The sequence below is a fragment of the Macaca mulatta genome, chromosome 1, assembly GCF_049350105.2.
Source record: "Macaca mulatta isolate MMU2019108-1 chromosome 1, T2T-MMU8v2.0, whole genome shotgun sequence".
Taxonomy (NCBI): domain Eukaryota; kingdom Metazoa; phylum Chordata; class Mammalia; order Primates; family Cercopithecidae; genus Macaca; species Macaca mulatta.
The window spans coordinates 220011770-220030676 of record NC_133406.1 but is presented as its reverse complement, the minus strand read 5'-3'; the positions used below and the strand labels follow the sequence as shown (position 1 = coordinate 220030676).

Here is an 18907-nt window from a genome sequence, read left to right as displayed (position 1 = left end):
TTGATCTTACTACTAAATTTTACTGCCAGTGTTTAATACATGAAAAATTACATTCAGATCCTATGCCTACATAGGTATAGGCATACTTCGAAGATATTGTGGGTTTGTTTCCAGACCATAGCAATGAAGTTAACATTGCAATAAAGCAAGTCACACATTTTTGGTTTCCCAGTGTGTATAAAAGCTATGTTTCTACTAAACTGTAGTTTATTAAATGTGCAATAGCATTATGTCTAAAAATAATGCATATACCTGAATTAAATAATACTTTATTGCTAAAAAATACTAATGATCATCTCAGCCCTCAGCAAGATGTAATCTTTTTGTTGGTGGAGGGTCTTACCTTGATGATGATGGCTGCTGCCTCATCAGGATAGTGGTTGCTGAGGCATGAGAGCAGCTGTGGCAATTTCTTACAATAAGACAACAATGAAGTTTGCTGCAACACTTGACTGCTCCTTTCATGAATGATTCCTCTGTATCATGTGATACTATTTGATAGCATTTTACCCCTTCCTCTCATATCCTTCCACTGTTTTATCAACTAAGTTTATGTAATATTCTAAATCTTTTGTTGTCATGCCTACAATGTTCACAGTATCCTCACCAAGAACAGATTCCAACTCAAGAAACCATTTTCTTTGCTTACCCATTAAGAAGCAACTGCTTATCCATTCAAGTTTTATTATGGGATTGCAGTAACTGAGTCACATTTTCAGGCTTTAGTTCTATGTTTTTGTTTTCTTAGAGTTGGGGTCTCACTATGTTGCCCAGGCTAGTCTCAAGCTCCTGGCCTCAAGCAATCCTCCTGCCTCAGCCTCCCAAATGCTGAGATTACAGATGCATGGCACCATGCCTAGCCAGGCTCCACTTCTAATTCTAGTTATCTTGCTACTTCCATCACTTCTTCTACTGAAGTTTTGAGCTCCTCAAAATTATCCATGAAGGTTACAATCAACTTCTTCCAAATGCTTATTAATGTTGATATATTAACCTCCTCATCCCATGAATCACAATTTTTTTTTTTTTTTAAGAGACAGGAATTTTGCTGAGGTATCTCCTTTTTTGTGCAGCCTAACTTTGAAGTTCTTAGCTCAAACGATCATCCCACCTTAGCCTCTTGAGTAGCTGGGACTATAGGCATGCTGCACTGCACCCACAGATGTTTTTAATGGCATCTAGAATGCTGAAATTATTTTGGCTATTTGGTGGAGAACAAATTTGAAGTAGGGGCAAAACCGGAGGTAGGGAAATGACAAGCATCCACACACAAGTGAGGGCTAACTAAGGCAGAAGAAGGAAATGAAGAGGAGGGAACACATGCCACAAACAAATCAGATTTCCAGGAGGTTTTTAATTTAGTTTGCCCAGATCCATCACAGGAATCACTATCTATGGCAGCTACAGCCATACAAAATGTACTTATTAAATAATAAGGCTTGAAAGTCAAAATTACTCCTTGATCTCAGGTTACTAGGTGTGTTGCCAATGTGCAGAAATACTCAGCAGGCAGGCTTGTAAAGAGTCAGTAAGCCACGCTGCAAACAGATGTGTCATCATATAGGCTTTGTGGCTCCATTTATAGAGCACAGGAAGAATAGATTTAGCAGAATTCTTAAGGGCCTTAGGACTTCCCATATGGTAAATGAGCACTGGCTTAAAATTGAAGTCACTGGCTGCATAAGCCCCTAACAAGTCAGCCTGTCTTTTGCAGCTTTAACGCCAGCTGTTGACTTCTCCTCTTCTCCTCTTTAACAAGTCAGCCTGTCTTTTGTAGCTTTAATGCCAGCTGTTGACTTCTCCTCTTCTCCTCTTTCACCGTAAAAGTGCTGGATGGGGCCGGGCATAGTGGCTGACGCCTGTAATCCCAGCACTTTGGGAGGCCAAGGTGGGCAGATAATGAGGTCAAGAGATTGAGAGCATTCTGGCCAACAAGGTGAAACCCTGTCTCTACTAAAAATACAAAAATTAGCTGGGTGTGGTAGTGCACACCTGTAGTCCCAGCTACTCAGGAGGCTGAGGCAGGAGAATCGCTTGAACCCGGGAGGTGGAGGTTGCAGTGAGCCAAGATGGCGCCACTGCACTCCAGCCTGGCGATAGAGAGAGACTCCGTCTTAAAAAAGAAAGTAGGTAAATGGTATCTTCTTCTAACATAAGGCGGTTTCATCTACAATATCAGTATCCATTGATTTTCAACAAATATTGAGAATGTGTAATTTAGTGTGGCCAATATCATCAATTATCTTAGCTAGATCATCTGGAAAACTTCCCGTGGCTCCTCTAATCACCACTTGCTGCTTCCACCTTGCACTTTTACGTTATGATGACATCTTTTCTCAATCTCATGAGCTAAGCTCTGCTAGCTTCAAGCTTTTCTTCTGCAGCTTCCTCACCTCACCCAGTCTTTGGAGAATTGAAGAGACTTAGTGCACTGTTTTGGATGAGGCTTTGACTTAAGGGAATGTTGTGGCTGGTTTTATCTATCCAGACCACTGAAACTTTCTCCATGTCAGCAAAAAGGCTGTTTTGCTTTTGTATCATTTGTGTGATCACTGGAGTAGCACTTTAAACTTCCTTCAAGAACTTTTCCTTTGCATTCACAACTTGACTGTCTCAAGGGGCCTAGCTTTCAGTCTATCTCAGCTATTCATATATGTTCCTCACTAAGCTTAATCATTTCTAGCTTTTAATTTCAAGTGGGAGACGTATGACTCTTCCTTTCACTTGAACACTTAGAAGTCACTGCCGGGTTAATTAATACCCTAATTTCAATATTGTTGTATCTCAGGAAAGAAGAAGGCCCAAGGAGAGGGAGAGAGATGGAAAAACTGCCGGTTGGTGGAGCAGTCAGAACATACATACTTCTCGATCAAGTCTGCCATCTTACATGGTAATTGGTGCCCTAAAACATTTATAATACTAACATCAAAGATCAGTGATCACAGATCACTATAACACATATAATAATGAAAGGTCTGAAATACTGTGAGAATTACCAAAATGTGACAGAGACAGGAAGTGAGCACATGCTGTTGGAAAACGGCATTAACAGGTTTGCTCAACACAGAGTTGCCACAAACCTTCAATTTGTAAAAAAACAGTATCACTGAAAGCACAATAAAGAGAAGTGCAATAAAATGAGGTATGCCTGTATACTCAGAAGACTCCTACTATATGGCACCTTTGAAATAATCTCCAGGCTTCTAGAACACTGGTGGATTACTGTAGCTGACAATGCAGAGGAATGAGAGGACATGGATACCAGAAGACCTTGTGGTAAAACTTGAGAAGCTTAGAGTTTATCTCGCAGGATATTTCCCCCAATCTTTCACAGCATCCTGAAGGGCTTAAAAAGACGTGAAAGAGGAGTGACAAAGCTAGACCTGTATTTTGAAAAGATGATTTTGGCCACTTGGTGGAGAACAATTTCAAGTGGGGGCAAAACTGGGGCCAAGGAAATGACAAGCATCCACACATAAGGGATAAGCAGGGATAAGGCTGGGGAAGAAGGAAAGAGAGAAGAGGGAACAAATGCCACAAATACATTAGATAAAACCAGGGCACCAGCTGGGAGCCGGTGTATAAAACAGTTCCGATGTATAAAACAGAGCCGGATTATAAAACAGGTCCATCAGCTGGGAGTGGTGGCTCACACCTGTAATCCCAGCACTTTGGGAGGCCGAGGCGGGCAAATCACAAGGTCAGGAGTTTGAGATCAGCCTGAACAACATGGTGAAACCCCATCTGTACTAAAAATACAAAAATTAGCCGGGCATGGTGGTGCGCACCTGTAATTCCAGCTACTTGGGGCTGAGGGAGGAGAATCCTTTGAACCTGGGAGGTGGAAGGTTGCAGTGAGCTGAGATCGCACCACTGCACTCCAGCCTGGGCAACAGAACGAGACTCCATCTTGGGAAAAAACAAAACAAAACCAAAACCAAAACAGGGTACCTTGTGAAATGACTGGATGGGAGAAAAGGGGATTCAAAAGGGAGATTCGTCAATAGTGGCTTCAGGGTTTTAGTTTAATTAAAGCCAGTGCTATAACGTGAGATGAAAGAATAGGCTTAGAAGACTAGGGGACTGGTTTAGTATTGGATACACTGAATTTGAGATACTTTGAGATTTCCAAGTGGAGATATTTGTCAGATAATTGGAAATTTAAGATTGAAGTTTAGAGGAGGAGTTGGGACAGAGATAAAAATTTGGAAATCCTACTTTGGCCTCCCAAAATGTGGGGATTACAGGCATGAGCCACTACACCCAGCTGATGGAACTGTTTTATATTTTGACTGTTGTGATTACATGGCTTTCTGTGCTAGTCAAAACTCACAGAAATGAATGCTAGCTAACAAGGGTGAATTTTACTGCATATAAATGACACTCAACCTAACTTAAAAGAGAGAGAGAGAGAGAGAGAGAGAGAGAGAGAGAGAGAGAGAAAGACCAATAGTGGTAAAATGAGGCAAAAAGACTAGGAAGATAAACTTATGTCTACTGATGACCCTGCTGAGGAAGATTCAACTAGCATATTAGGAGCATAAATCAAACTATATGTTAGTTGAACAGTGAAAAGAATAGTAGAAGAAATGGTAGACTATTCTTAAACAGTTTGGGACAGAAGAAAATGATACCATTTAAGTGGCAGCTAAATGGATATGTGGGACTCAGAGAGTGTCTCTGGCAAGAAAGATACATCAGCATGTTTACAGACAAGAAGAAGGTGGTAGACAGGCAGCGAATATATACGAGACTGTAAGAGACAGCTAAGAGAGCTTGATGAAGGTTTCAATATAGCCAGGTGTGTAAGGGGGCAGAAAGTTAAAAAAAAAAGGCATACCCAGTGTCTTCAATGTTCTCAATGAAGAAGGAGACAAGGTCATGTGCGGCAGGTGAATAGCGCTGGGCAGAGTACAGGATTTTCAACAGAAAAATCATAAAAATAATGGTTGGGATGGACAGTGGGAATTTGTAGTTGCACTCACAGCACTTAACAGTGGTGTGATCTTCTCCAGGAGTGCTCTGCCTACTGGAGTTTAATAGACAAAGTAGAAGTTATAGTACTCATTCAAGGGTTTTCATAGGTATGTTTTTCAAAAGGAAAAACAGGAAAATCACAAATTTTGTAGAGGGTAGCTCAAATAATCCTCCTCCTCTTTGCTCAAATCTTACCTCCTACTGAGGCCTATGACTGTGATCATATTACTTAAATACTACAACCTGTTGCCCCTTGGCATTCCTCACCCTGTTTTATTATTTTTAAAGCACTTAAAACTAATACATCACTAGGGCAGGGATCTTTGTATTACTCATTCATAAATCTCAAGTGCATGGAACAATGACTGACACATAGTGGGCCTTCAGTAACTACTGTGGCTGAAACAGGTGGGCTTTCACGTTTCACTTTGAACCTAGGTCACAAGCATAAAGTATAACTGTCAAATCCTAAGGTAACTTTGTATTGACACACCATCTCTGAAAGATTAATAGAAACATGACGTAAAGGAAGGGGTGGTAATTCTCCTGTGAGCCTGAGAAAGCTGATTTACCATTCTGAGGCTTATTTTTGTCACCAGCAAAACAGAAATAACTGTATCCCAGGAATAACTGTTCAAATCACAAGAATAATGCTTGAAATGCCCGGGAAGGCCTTTGGAAACAGAAAAATATACAATAATTTTTATTAGGATTGCGACTAAATTACCAAGTATTTTAATACAGTAATAGAAAATGACAAAAATATATTGAAGGAAATGTATTTTGGGCATTTTTATGCACGAGTAGGGAAAATTATCTTTTTTCTTAATAAAGTCTTACTAAACTTATCTTCCTTATTTTGGCATACTTGTGCTTTTATTTTTTAATTCTAAATTTGTAAGGATACATAATAGTCATACATATTTGTGGGGTACATGTGATATTTTGATAAAAGCACATAATGTGTAATGACCAAATCAGGGTTATTGGGGTATCCATCACCTCAAGTGTTTATCATTTCCTTGTGTTAGGAACATGGAAAGTTATCCTTTCAAAGGCAATGAGGCAACTGTGTGCAAGGTAATGATGGATATTAGAGAAAGGGAAAACTTACAGTAAAACTAGGTTTTCCTGAAGAGGTTTTCTTTAGACTGAGGGAGCACACCTCTAGGCTGGCTGAATTACCCTCTCTGGAAGCAGGTCAGTACAATAGTCCTTTGTGGTGGAGGAGGATTAGTTACTAAGTGTAGGGGAAAGGGAGTTACATTTTGAACAAAGTATATCTACTCAGGAAGATGTAGAACTTAGTTAATATCCAACTACTGAGACTTTAGGGCTCATGTTGAAAGACATGAACTACTGTAAAAAACGGGGAGATCTATCCCACATAAAAAGGCAAGGAGGAACTACGTAAGGGACTTGCTAGGAGGCTCGACTAACAGGTGTCTGGGCTCATTCTGCAGTATATAAAAGAATTTAACCAGCATCAGTATTTTCCAAGGAATGCCTAAGAGTTTACTGGGGAGGGCAACAAGAAAATAGGAATGGGATGGCAGAAACATACTTTTTAGGCAGCTTTGTTGGAAATAGTTTACCAACAAGGTGGAGAAAACCTTTATTTATCCCTAAGGATCACTCAGACTCAAGCCTCTGAAAACCGAAGCCAAGGGTCCTTGCTTTAAGGATCACTCTGCTGGTTTTGGTAGATGACAAAGAACCAGAAATGTGTAAAGAGTCCTGTTCCCATGTTTCCAGAACACGTTTCTGTAGAAGCTAAATTATAAGGATGCACAGTAGTATAGTGTTTAGGCCAATGGGACACTCAAACCATTGGCGATCTACTTTTGGCCCCAGCAACTAAATCTTCCAGAGATATTTCAAATATGTTTTAGAATATGTAAGTAGAGCAAAGATTAGAATAAATTTTATTATTTAAAAGATTAGTCATTTTTAGTTTAATCTAGAAAAACTGATAAGACTTTTATATCTCTGGTTTTATGTTTGCTATGTTTATTTCTTTGAAAGTATTCTGAATACTCTCACAGTTGAGAATAAAGCAAGTGTTGTTATTAAAATATTTTCATTGCACTGAAGTATGTTCCCTTTACAGTTCAGTAAGTCTCAACTAAAAGAGAAAGCGGCAACTTGATTGGCTACACAGATCAGTATTTTGTTAACATTACCAAAACATACAGTTGTATCTCCATTTGAGAAATAAACTTACCATCTTATGTCCTATAGAATCTGGAAACCCTCCTACATCCTTAGCTGCGCTTACGAGAATATAAGGTAAACTACAGGTCAGTGGATGATGTCATCCTTACATTCCTAGGGGTACAGGAGGGTGTGCCAGTCTCTATAACCAAGGAATTTGTATCTTTAACACCTATAAGAAAAGAGAGATCTTGGATCCCTGCAAAGTGGGAACTTGGAACTGAGATACTCACATAAAGCTCTGAGACTCCTAAATGGGTGACATGCTCAGTGAAAATATAGCTTAAAAAAGAGAGAGGGAATAAACCACTGAACCAACACAGTGATGATGAGAAAGCATGTTGTTTCAACTGGATGGAGAGAAGATTGCTGTTACCTGAAAATTCGTATCCATGCCATAGGGTATGGCTGTCCTTAGACTTTGGGATAGAATTGTACCTCTAGGACATTAAACCCAGATTTAGTTCCAACAAACATTAAACCTAGATTTAGTTCCAGCAAATGCTTTCCCTGAGACATGTAGCAGATAAAGTAGACACAAATCTGTTTTAGAATAAGTTGCCATCAATCTACATCCAGGAAAATTTATCTGGGTAAGTTCATAAAACAAACTTACAAAATATACATTAAAAATGTACTATGAGCAAGAGCCAAAAAAAAAAAAAAAAAAACAGAAAAATTAGAAATCTCCCTCTGCCTAAGAAAATTTAAATAATGGTTTTATATCTGATACAGATAAAAATAATAAAATAAAAAAGTCATGATTCTTTTAAAAAGTGGGAAAGTTAATGTTACATACTATACATCATATACATTGCTAAAATTGCAGAAAACGAACTCCTAGATGATTAATGGGGAATGCTTTCCCACAAGTTCAAAACACTCCTTTTTCCCCCCACCAGATATACAGAATAAACAATAAAAATTCCCAAGACTTTAATAAATCATCCAAGTAGTATCTAGTTTTATGCATTTAATTATTGAAGTGACGGAGATATTAAAAGTGTGGCCAATAGCTGAGGCTTTTTAGAGTACACTGAAGATATATACACACCAAATTCTAATTTTACAGAGCTTGTTCTTCAGTCCGAAAACAACCGATGCTTTTTTTTTTTTTTTTTAGACGGGGTCTTGCTCAGTTGCCTAGGCTGGAGTGAAGTGGTGCAATCTCAGATCACTGCAGCTTCCGTCTCCCAAGTTCAAGCAATTGTCCCACCTCAGCCGCCAGAGTAGCTGGTTATAAGCACACCAGCACACCGGGGTAATTTTTGTATTTTCAGTAGAGATGGGGTTTCACCATTTTGGCCAGGCTGGTCCTGAACTCCTGACCTCAGGTGATCTACCCTCCTTGGCCTCCCAAAGTGCTGGGATTACAAGCGTGAGCCACCACGCCTGGCCTCAACTGATGCATTTTTATTCATTCAGAAATATGATCTAGAATAGTTACAAGAAAATGTTTTGCAGCAGAACTAAAAGATACCATATCCCTTATGTTATGACTTTCCTGCTTTAACCAACTATATACCAACTGATATAAATGTTATTTATGTATCAGGTTTCCGAAGTCAGCTTTGAGGTGTTTCATCCTCAAGCAGAGACAAGTAAAAACTATTCTCAAAAGTCACCACCAAAAGACTCATATGCAAACCAGACTGTTGTGGTGTTATGATTTATTAACTTCTCAAAGTAAACGGCTGTCATGATTTATTAACTTCTCAAAGTAAACAGCTGTTATGATTTATTAACTTCTCAAAGTAAACAAGGTGTGATAAGTGAATATTAAGTGAATAAGTACAAATAAATTGCAGTCATTAAGCATATGACCACGTCAGGTGGATATACTTAAAGACTGGAGGTAATTTTAATTTTCATTGTTAACTTCTGTGACAAAACCATTAAAAAATATTGAGACAGAAATGAATGGGTCAGAAATGCTTCTGAGGCTTTATAATTTAAAAACTGCTGGCCGGGCGCGGTGGTTCATGCCTGTAGTCCCAGCACTTTGGGAGGCTGAGGCGGGCTGATCACAAGGTCAGTAGTTCAAGACCAGCCTGACCAACATGGTGAAACCCCCATCTCTACTAAAAATACAAAAATTAGCCAGGCATGGTGGTGCACGCCTGTAATCCCAGCTACTCAGGAAGCTGAGGCACAACTGCTTGAACCTGGAAGCTGGAGGCTGCAGTGAGCTGAGATGGCGCCACTGCACTCCAGCCTGGGTGACAGAGCGAGACTCCATCTTAAAAAAAAAAAAAAAGGTTAAAAAAAAAAAAAAGCTAGAGTTGCAGGGGTTCTTAAAGCTCATTTACTGTTGGATTTCGAAGACTATTAAGACAATTAAGATGTAAAAGGAAATTATAAAACTTGTAGTTCCCTTAAACATATAGGTTAAAAAATCATGAGACTAGAAAAATGCCAAGAAACTTTACCTCCCAACATCACAAACCTCTATGTCACTCCAAGTCATGAAAACAACAGTTCTTTCTTTTCTAAGTGCTCTCTGGATTACCACTGAAGAATCTATACTCTTTGATTAAGGTGCTGGTGATCACAATACTAATACTGAGAGGATCTGCATTTCAAACAAATGTACCATGGTATGAACATTATTTAAACCAAAAGTCTGTTTGCCCATCCATCCCTGGGCACTGTCTTGCAATATCAGGCCATCTAAGTGGCAAACTGATTTTTAAAAAAGCATAAATGTCAGAAATGAGTGAAGTACGATTTTGATGCATGGTCTTTTTCACTTTACACTTACTTCAACTCTGAGGTACGGTTTGTATCTTCAACTTATATTTCCTATGATTGTTTTGTTTTTGTTTTTACATTTTAAAAACTTTTTTGTTCATTAGTTTCTCTCATTTTTGTAACTATCATATCACTGCAAATGAAAATGAACAATGAAGTGTCAAACAAATTGCTGTTCTCCAACAAACAGGTGTTCTTTGGAGGGCATTGACCTATAGCCACACCAAAACCAAGATTGTTTTCTTTTTTTTTTTTTTGAGACGGAGTCTCCATCTGTTGCCCAGGCTGGAGTGCGGTGGCACGATCTTGGCTCACTGAAACCTCTGCCTCCCAGATTCAAGCAATTCTCCTGCCTCAGCCTCCCAAGTAGCTGGGAATACAGGCCCACACCGCCACGTCTGGCTTTTTTTTTGTATTTCAGTGGAGACGGGGTTTCACCGTGTTGCCCAGACTGGTCTCGAACTCCTGAGCTCAGGCAATCCACCCACCTTGGCCTCCCAAAGTGCAGGGATTACAGGCGTGATCTGCTACTCCGGGCCCCAAGGTTGTTTTTCTAACTGACAAAACAAGGTCTAAGGTCATCTCTCCACCAAGGAAGAAGGTCCACTGTTTGTGATGGCACTATGAATACTGATGTCAATGGAAGACAGACAGTTGAAGAAACAGGTAATTTACAAAGACTTATGACAAATTTCTCACTGTTCCAATTGCCCTGCATTGTTTTCTTTTCTGCTCTGGCTCATGGTGTTCTACAAGATGTTCTACAATTCCAAGAGGCTAGACACCTCTTACAGACACTGATGAGGAAATTGTCTCAAGAACAAAGCTGGGTAGAAAAGCCACATCTAAAAAGTAGGGATCAGTTTTTGGGTTTGTCAAATTTCCTTATTACACACCTCAAAATAGACAAAATACTGAGGACGTTGGTGACCAAAACCTACTCACTGCATGTTAAGAATCAACTGCTGGAGGAGCACTCATTTATCAAAAAGCCCAATTTACATATGCATTACTTAATCTGACAGGCATAGAGAAAGGAAATTATATAGCAAAGGACAATGTTGAAGAAGATAGGCTGTGCTGAATTGTTCAAAGCCAAAACTTCAATATTCCTAAGGGCTAACTGAGAATAGCTGATAAGCCTCAGATAACTTTTGATTAAACTTACAATAACCCAATGGTTAGTTCCTAAGGTCCCAGGTGATGCTACTTTAAAAACAAATAATTTGAACTGGGAAGACTATAATACTCCAAGGATATTACTGACCAGGTAAAACTGTACACAAAAAATAAAACAGTTTCAAAAGGCAAAGTGAGAGAACATTAAGCTTACCTGCAAGTGAATCAACAAGAGCATTATATTTTCAAAAATAGTTATAAACCTTTGATGTTCTGATTGCTATCATCCTACATCCAAGATTTAAAAAGAAGTCATGCATAGAGGAGTTCCTTTAAGTTTAGGACTGACTGGGTTTTAAAATTCTGGGAAGACAGTTTTAGGGACTATAGATCATCCTGGTTTTGACTGTTTTCTAGCCCCAAAGCAGCAAAGTTAAGCATTGAGAAACTGATTCATATGAATGAAGCAACAACAACAACAATAAAACCCAACATGTTTCATGACATATACCTTGGAGGCATTTTGTATATTTGGAAATTCTCATTTGCATTTTTAGACAATGGAGTAACTCTTTTGCAGGTTGTACTAAAACACAAACACACCACTGAAGAAACCAGACTAGGAATTTCAGCATTCATTCGATGTTTCTGGAAGTCAAGGAAAGTAGCCAATTAAAAAATAACTCAAACACTGCCTATTCTTCATGTTCAGCAAGCATGAGATTAATGGCAGAATGGCTTACCTGGGACAGGGCTCCTTCTTGAATTTAAGTTTTGAGAATCCAAAATCTCTTCTGTTTGCCCATCTTCTTCTACCTCTATTTTGTTTTGAATCTCTTTTGCATCTTCACTAAGGCAAGTTCTTATACTCTCGTCCTCCTCTAGGACTCTCTGGACTGTGATGGCAGCACTCGGAGAACTAACAGTAGTGGCGGCAGCAGGAACAATCACTGGAGTGGGAGGAGGAGAAGTTGGAGGAGTTGGAGGAGTTGGAGGAAAGGAAGGAACTGTGGAAGGGGTGATGGGAGTTGGGATACACTCCAGTTTCATTTCTTCTGGGGGATTTTCGAGAATCTCCAATTCAAGAGTCAATGGCAATACTTCCTGTTTTACTATTTCCACAGTGCTCTCCGTGGCTGGTAATTTTTCACTAACTCCATTTATTTCATTAATTAGGGTAGTACTAGAAATCAGTGGAATATCATTAGGTGCTACACTACATGGTTTCTTGCATATATCACCATCATTTTCATTTGTTGGTAAAGGGTCTGATGTTTCTGTGCAAGATGTGAGGCTGGGTACAGGAACTGTGTCTTCTCTTGAGGATGAGAGTTCACATCTGTCATCTATAGCAGTGGTGAATAGTGGTTGGCTACTGAGAGCAGAAGAGGTGGGGGAAGCAATTGTACTTCGAGCAATAGAAGAAACAGTGGTAGGTGATGGAGGCAGAGGAAGCTCTGCTATGGATACTACTGCAGTAGTTTCAGATGTCTGGCCTTCTTGTTCTTTCTTCTCTCCACTGAGGACTAGCCTAAGGACTGGGGAAGGAGACTTTAACACTGGATCTGGTTTTGGCTTCTCCTCTGGGGAAGAAAAAAATAAGTTTTAAGAATAATTCTTGGATCAGAGACTATATATTGCCTTGGGCCAATTCTTTCAATCTCTTACCCTAAATTACAGGCAGCAGAATAGAGACTAATATATTAGACTTATTGTGGTGTGCCAAAAACATTGTCTCTTTTCTTTCTTTCTTTTTTTTTACTTAAACCTACTACTTATTTGGTAACCAATACATAAAGTCTATTTTGGAGTAAGAGAAGGAATCTATTCACCAAATAATTATATCAAGAACACAACTGAAAAGTTCATCAAAACTGAGGCTAAACCATTCTTGGTTTCGGAGTGAGGCTTTTCTTTAAGGTAGGAAAACCTTAATTTCTACCATCTCTTGTTCCCTAAAAAAATTTTTTTCCAGGGATATATTATAGTGGCAGAACAGTACAAGGGCAAACAATTAAAAATTAAATATTATAAAGGGACTGATGTTATTTTTTATTCTATATATTTTCATGTTTGGGGAGGTAATTTTTATTTTAAAAAGCATTACTTGTATAAAAATTCAAGGCAAAGCATCACATTTTATGTAATGAAATTTATTATCAGTGAAATCAAACTATTCTCAGTAACTGATAAAAATCAGTTTATAAATTAATTTACCCTTCAATTCTCAACAGAAGTATATAACCAGAAATAATGTAAGGTATAAAAATGGAAATTGCTGGGCTTGGTGGCACACGCCTGTAATCCCAACTACTCAAAAGGCTGAGGTGGGAGGATCACTTGAGCCCAGGAGATTGAGGTTGCAGTGAGCTACGAATGCATCACTGCACTCCAGCCTGGGTGACCGAACGAGACCCCCTCTCTAGACAAAATAAAAATAACAAAATTTATCTTGTGTCTTGACATGTAAAACAATTAAGGCGAAAACAAAGTTAATACACAAATAAATCCAATGAAAAAGAAAACTATATATAGTATGAAAGTACTAGTATTTCATAGTATGAAATAGTTTGATATACAAAAATGCATCTGTGTATATATAGAGAGAAGGAGACAGAGAGAGAGAAGAAACTGGTCATCATAATGAGGGTACCAGAAAAATACAAGGAACGATAATTAACAATAATTTCCACATTTTTATTAATAAATTCCAGGTAAATTGATATGTGATTCATCCCTGAGTGGAGGAAACCAAAGGAGATTTACACTGGCTTCCAGCCTTGTGCTTCCTTAGCACAATAAATAGGCTCCATGGAAAAACATATACTCATGAGTATGTTTATCAAATGACAATAAAAGTTTCAAGCACTACTAAAAGACAACCTAAAATGAGACTTTACTTTCTCCAACAGAATTTTTTTATGCATCAATGAAAGTGAGTCTTTACAATAAACTGCAATTATGTGAAAGCAAATATGCATTGTTTGTCAGATAAATAGGTAGTAAATACTATCATTAAGATATTATTAATTCATTCACTGTAATGACAGTTATTAGCCTTAAAATATACTTTTATTTATAGGCACAGAAGCTGGTGCTTCTAAAATTGGACTTTTCTTAGTTACTGTAGTGATGAGATAGAATCAATAGGCTCTCATTGCCAAATCCCTCAGACTAAGTTGACAGGGCAACAGACAAAAGTATTTCTGGAAAACATGTGTTTATTTTGTGCGCGCGTGTGTGTGCACACGCTCATGTGTGTGTTCATTCTAGATGGAACACGCCATACATAATACATAAATACAAACATGTATTTATCAAAATATCTTTGATGAAAATAATTTCCAGCTCACTGCAGTAACTGCTAAATAAGTCACCCAGATTACATAATGCTACTGTGAAAGCTTATCAGAATAACACCCTTTATGACCACTGACTGAAACCTAGATGCAGTAAATTTCAAAACAGGGCAGGGTGTGATGGCTCATGTCTGTAATCTTAGTACTTTAGGAGGCTGAGACGGGAGGATCTCTTGAGCCTAGGAATTTGCAATAAGCCTTGGCAACATAGTGAGACCTTGTGTCTACAAAAAATAAAAAGATTAGCCAGGTGAGGTGGCGCAGACCTGTAGACCCAGCTACTCGGGAGGCCAAGATGGAAGGATCGTTTGAGCCCAGGAGGATGAGGCTGCAGCAAGCTGTGATCATGCCACTGCACTCCAACCTGGGCAATAGAGCAAGATGTTGTCTCAAAATGAAAAAGGGAAAGGAAAAGTGGGGAGAAGGGGAGAGTGGGAGTGGGAGAGAGGGAGAGGGAAACGGGGAGGGGGAGAGAGAGGGAGGGAGGGAAAGGGAGGGAGGGGGAGGGAGGGGGAGGGAGGGGAAAGGAGGGGGAGGGAGGGAGAGGGGGAGAGAGAGAGAGAAGAGAGAGATTGATTCTCACATTAAATATCTAATAAGAGTATGTCAATTCAATTATTAATGTTGGGAAACAATTTCTGATAGTAAAAAATCAAACAAAAGTAGACCTACAACTGATAAACTTCTATATACTCTTCAGAAAAATCTAGTATTGAAAAAATTAGGCCAGGCACGGTGAGCTCATGCCTGTAAATCCCAGCACTTTGGGAGGCCAAGGGGGAAGATCACTTGAGCCCAGGAGGTCTCAAACTACAAGACCTCATTTCTACAAGCTGGGCATGGTGGTGTGTATTCACGGTCCCAGGTACGCAGGAGGCCAAGGTAAGAGGACCACCTGAGCCCGTGAGGTTGAGGCTGCAGTGAGCTGTCATCGCACCCCTGTACTTCAGTCTGGGTGATACAGTAGAGGGAGACTCTATCTCAAACAAAACAAAACAAAAAAATTATGAGTTCTTCATTCTAAAATAAAAGTCCTTTAACCCACTAATTAAAGCTTTCATACAGAAAGCTGAAAACACAGTAGAGCTAAATTAAAAAAACAAAACAAAACACTTACTTTATCCCTCTAAAGACTTCTACTATAAAGAGTTTGGCCATCTTTAAGAATTTGTAGGAATTCCAACTTTAAGAATTTTTCTAATAATCATGAAAGGGGTAGCAAAGACAGATGTCTAGAATATTTAAGGCAACACTATTTATATTATAATACAAGAAAAAAGGAAATCAATTAAATGTTCAACAATAGAGATTTTATTAAAGAAATGATGGTCTGGGCATATAATGGCATACTATGCAATATTTAAAATAGGTTTTTAAAAGAGTATTTAATGATATGGAAAGTTTTTTGTAATAAAATATATGTTTTGTTCTGTTTCGAGACAGTCTTGCTCTGTCGCCTAGGCTGGAGTGCAGTGGTGTGATCTCAGCTCACTGCAACCTCCAGTCTCAAGCAATCCTCCTACCTCAGCCTCCCAAGTATCTGAGACCACACGTACGAGCCACCATACCTGGCTAATATTTTTATTTTTTGTAGAGACGGGGTCTTGCTATATTACTCAGCTGGTCTTGAACTCTTGAGCTCAAGCAATCCTCCTGCCTCGTCCTCCCAAAGTGCTTAGATTACAGGCATGAGCCACCGCATCTGGCAAGAACGTTTATTTTATTTTTTTTTAAGCAGGGTACAAAACTGTATGTAGAACCCAATTTGGTAACTTAAAAAAATACTTAGTACTAACATATGTGCATAGGGGAAAATCAGTTTATTAATAATGGCTCTGAGTAATCAGACACATACTTTCTCATTTTGCTTATCTGTAGTTTCCATAAGGAGTGTCAAATTTTAAGAAGAATAAAATTGCTCCCTTTCATTCTCATATGGTGGTGGAATCAATGACCAAGACAAGGGTGTCTTTTGGTTGTCACAAGCCTCTCAATGACTGAAATGCTATTGTCATTTAATAGGCAGAGAGAGGAATACTGAGCATCCTGCAATTTGAGGTACAGTCTCACTTGACAAAAATAGGTCTAAATGCCAACAGAGTCCCAAATGAACAACACTGCTATGGATGGTTGAATTACAAACAGAATACCATTCACTGAACACACTAGGTGCTTTCAACAGGCACTAAGATTAAGACTAAGGCACCAACTAACTCATTTAATTATCCATATCATATCCTCAATACAATGCATTTAATTTTCTTTCTCATCAGTAAACAGCAATCATTTCAGCTGTGTACTATCAATACCAAGCAAAAATTTTAATTAATTCAACAGTTGTTCTCTCTACAAACCAATGTGAAGTATTCTCTATGTCTTCATCAGGTGTCAAACAAAGGTAAAATGGTAGATTTGTCTGGAACCTTGGCCTTCGTGTAAATATTCTAGCTGTTTCATGTCAAAAACTCTGTAAACCAGAAGCTTAATAATGGCAGCTAACATTTGTTAAGCACTTACTATGTTCCAGGAACTGGGTCAAATACCATACATACATTGTCCCTTTTAATTCTCACAACCACCATTGGGGTAGAAATTATTTGCCTGTTTTACAGATAAGGAAACTGAGGGTTTTAGAGATCAGTCATAGGCCCAAGGTCATGTAAGTAGCAAGTGCTCAAGCCTGAGAATGATTTCAAAGCCCACATTCTTCCAACTTTGTGGAGGAAAGGGGAGGCTTATGGAAACAGAAGTACTTAAGTCAATCAAGCAGGAGGGAGACTTTAGAGTTAACAGGAGATTCTGTAACTGAGTACAAACTCTCAGTAATGACATTTCTATTGAGAAAGAAAAAAACAATCTGACTACAAAATGTAGAGATTCTGGGAGTAATATAACAATCTTTGAAAAAAGTCAGCTTTTATATGCTAATTTCAAAAGGAATCTATATTTAAGAAGGAAATTTTGAAAAACTCCTTGGCTGGCCGAGGTGGCTCCCATCTGTAATCCCAGCACCTTGGGAGGCCATAGCAGACAGGTCACTTGAGCTTAGGTGTTTGAGACCAGCCTACACAACATGGAAAAATCTCGCCTCTACAAATACAAAAACTAGCTGGGCGTGGTGGTTCACGCCTGTAGTTCCAGCTACTCAGGAGGCTGAAGTGAGAGGACTGCTTGAGCCTGGGAGGTGGAGGCTGCAGTGAGCCATGATCATGTCACTGCACTCCATCCTGGGTGACAGAACGAAACCCTGTCTCAAAATAGAAGAAAAAAGAAAAAAAAATCCTCAGTGTAAAGAAAAAAAAAAAAAAACATTTTCTCTGAAAAAATAGTAAGCCCTTTCTAACGTTACATAAATTTAATTAAAAAAAAAAACTCTGAAAACAGTAATATTTTAGATATCGGCAGGCTAATAGATGAAATCAGAAAAGCTACTGTTTGACCAGTCAAGAAAGAAAAAAGAAAGAGAGAGAGAGATGAAAGAAAGAACAAGAGAGTGAGAGAGCAAGTGAAAGAGAAGGAAGGAAAGAAAGAAAAAGAAAGAAAAAGAAAGAAAGAAAGAAAGAAAGAAAGAAAGAAAGAAAGAAAGAAAGAAAGAAAGAAAGAAAAGAAAAGAAAGAAGAAAAGAGAAAAGAAAAGAAAAAAGAAAAAAGCGAGAGAAGGGAAGGAGGGAAGGAAGGAAGGAAGGAGGGAGGGAGGGAGGGAGGGAGGGAGGGAGGGTAGGAAGGAAGGGAGGGAGAAAGAAAAAAAGAGAGAGAGAGTGAAAGGGAGAGAGAAAGGGAAAGAGAGAGAAACAGAGAAAGAGAGTTAGTTTTCTGGTGAATAGGTGGTACTAAAAGGAAGATAATAGTAATCCCAGAGAGTTACTTATAACCTCTGAAATGCACTTAAAATACTACAAGTTTTTCTTTTCATCAAGGTAACCTGAATACTTTCCAATTAAGCCTATATTATGCACCAGTTTGATATGTTGATGTTGTTATTCAAATTTCCACTAAGCAAAACAAAAACAAAAACCTGAGAGGAAATAAAGTCTGCATTCCTTGTCTGGAAATCTGGGCCTAAATATGACAAAATGCAGGGATCTCATAATCTAAAAATTTTAACATTATTTTTCACAAAATAATGGCAAATGCAATAATACTGTCTTCAGGAAGGACAGAACTATCATCATCAAAGTATGTGATAAACTTTTTAAAAATCCTGGCACAGCTACAGAGAAAGTCTGCACAGAGGATAAATTTTAAGGCCTCTTTGCATGGGAAGTATTCAATATGCTTAGCATAATTCTAACCAGTAAAAGGATTACACATTTGCAAAAGCGCAATCAAGTTTTGAAGGGAAATACTCTGAGAATTATTATCCACTAAGATTAAAAACATTCTGAACTTTGACTCAAAACTACTTTGTCACTGAAGGTAGCGAGGGGACTTCCACATTTGGTCTCTACAACCTGTAATTTTGCAAGGTAAATGGTTTTACTATTTAAA

General features: G+C 38.6%; 1 protein-coding gene and 2 long non-coding RNA genes across 35 annotated transcripts in view; 2 read left to right on the top strand and 1 right to left on the bottom strand.

The window, feature by feature from the left end:
- Positions 1 to 10608, top strand: part of LOC144335692 (uncharacterized) — a 36534-nt gene extending 25926 nt beyond the window's left edge. The window contains exons 6-7 of the long non-coding RNA XR_013406751.1: positions 2789 to 2890; positions 10364 to 10608. This is a non-coding gene — a long non-coding RNA (uncharacterized LOC144335692). The remainder of the gene's footprint in view (positions 1 to 2788; positions 2891 to 10363) is intronic.
- Positions 1 to 18907, bottom strand: part of EIF4G3 (eukaryotic translation initiation factor 4 gamma 3) — a 375758-nt gene that overhangs the window by 117353 nt on the left and 239498 nt on the right. For 31 of the 33 annotated variants that reach the window (XM_077971386.1, XM_077971367.1, XM_077971281.1 and 28 more), the window contains one exon: positions 11805 to 12644. The exons of 1 other annotated variant lie outside the window; for it this stretch is intronic. In XM_077971386.1, the coding sequence (XP_077827512.1) occupies positions 11805 to 12644 (840 nt within the window). Of the gene's footprint in view, positions 1 to 11582; positions 11710 to 11804; positions 12645 to 18907 lie in introns of those variants that run through there. One more of the 33 variants, XM_077971456.1, reaches the window with a different exon arrangement.
- On the top strand, positions 11947 to 17566 carry LOC144335701 (uncharacterized). The gene is made up of 2 exons (XR_013406768.1): positions 11947 to 13388; positions 15949 to 17566. It is a non-coding gene; the product is annotated as an uncharacterized LOC144335701 (long non-coding RNA).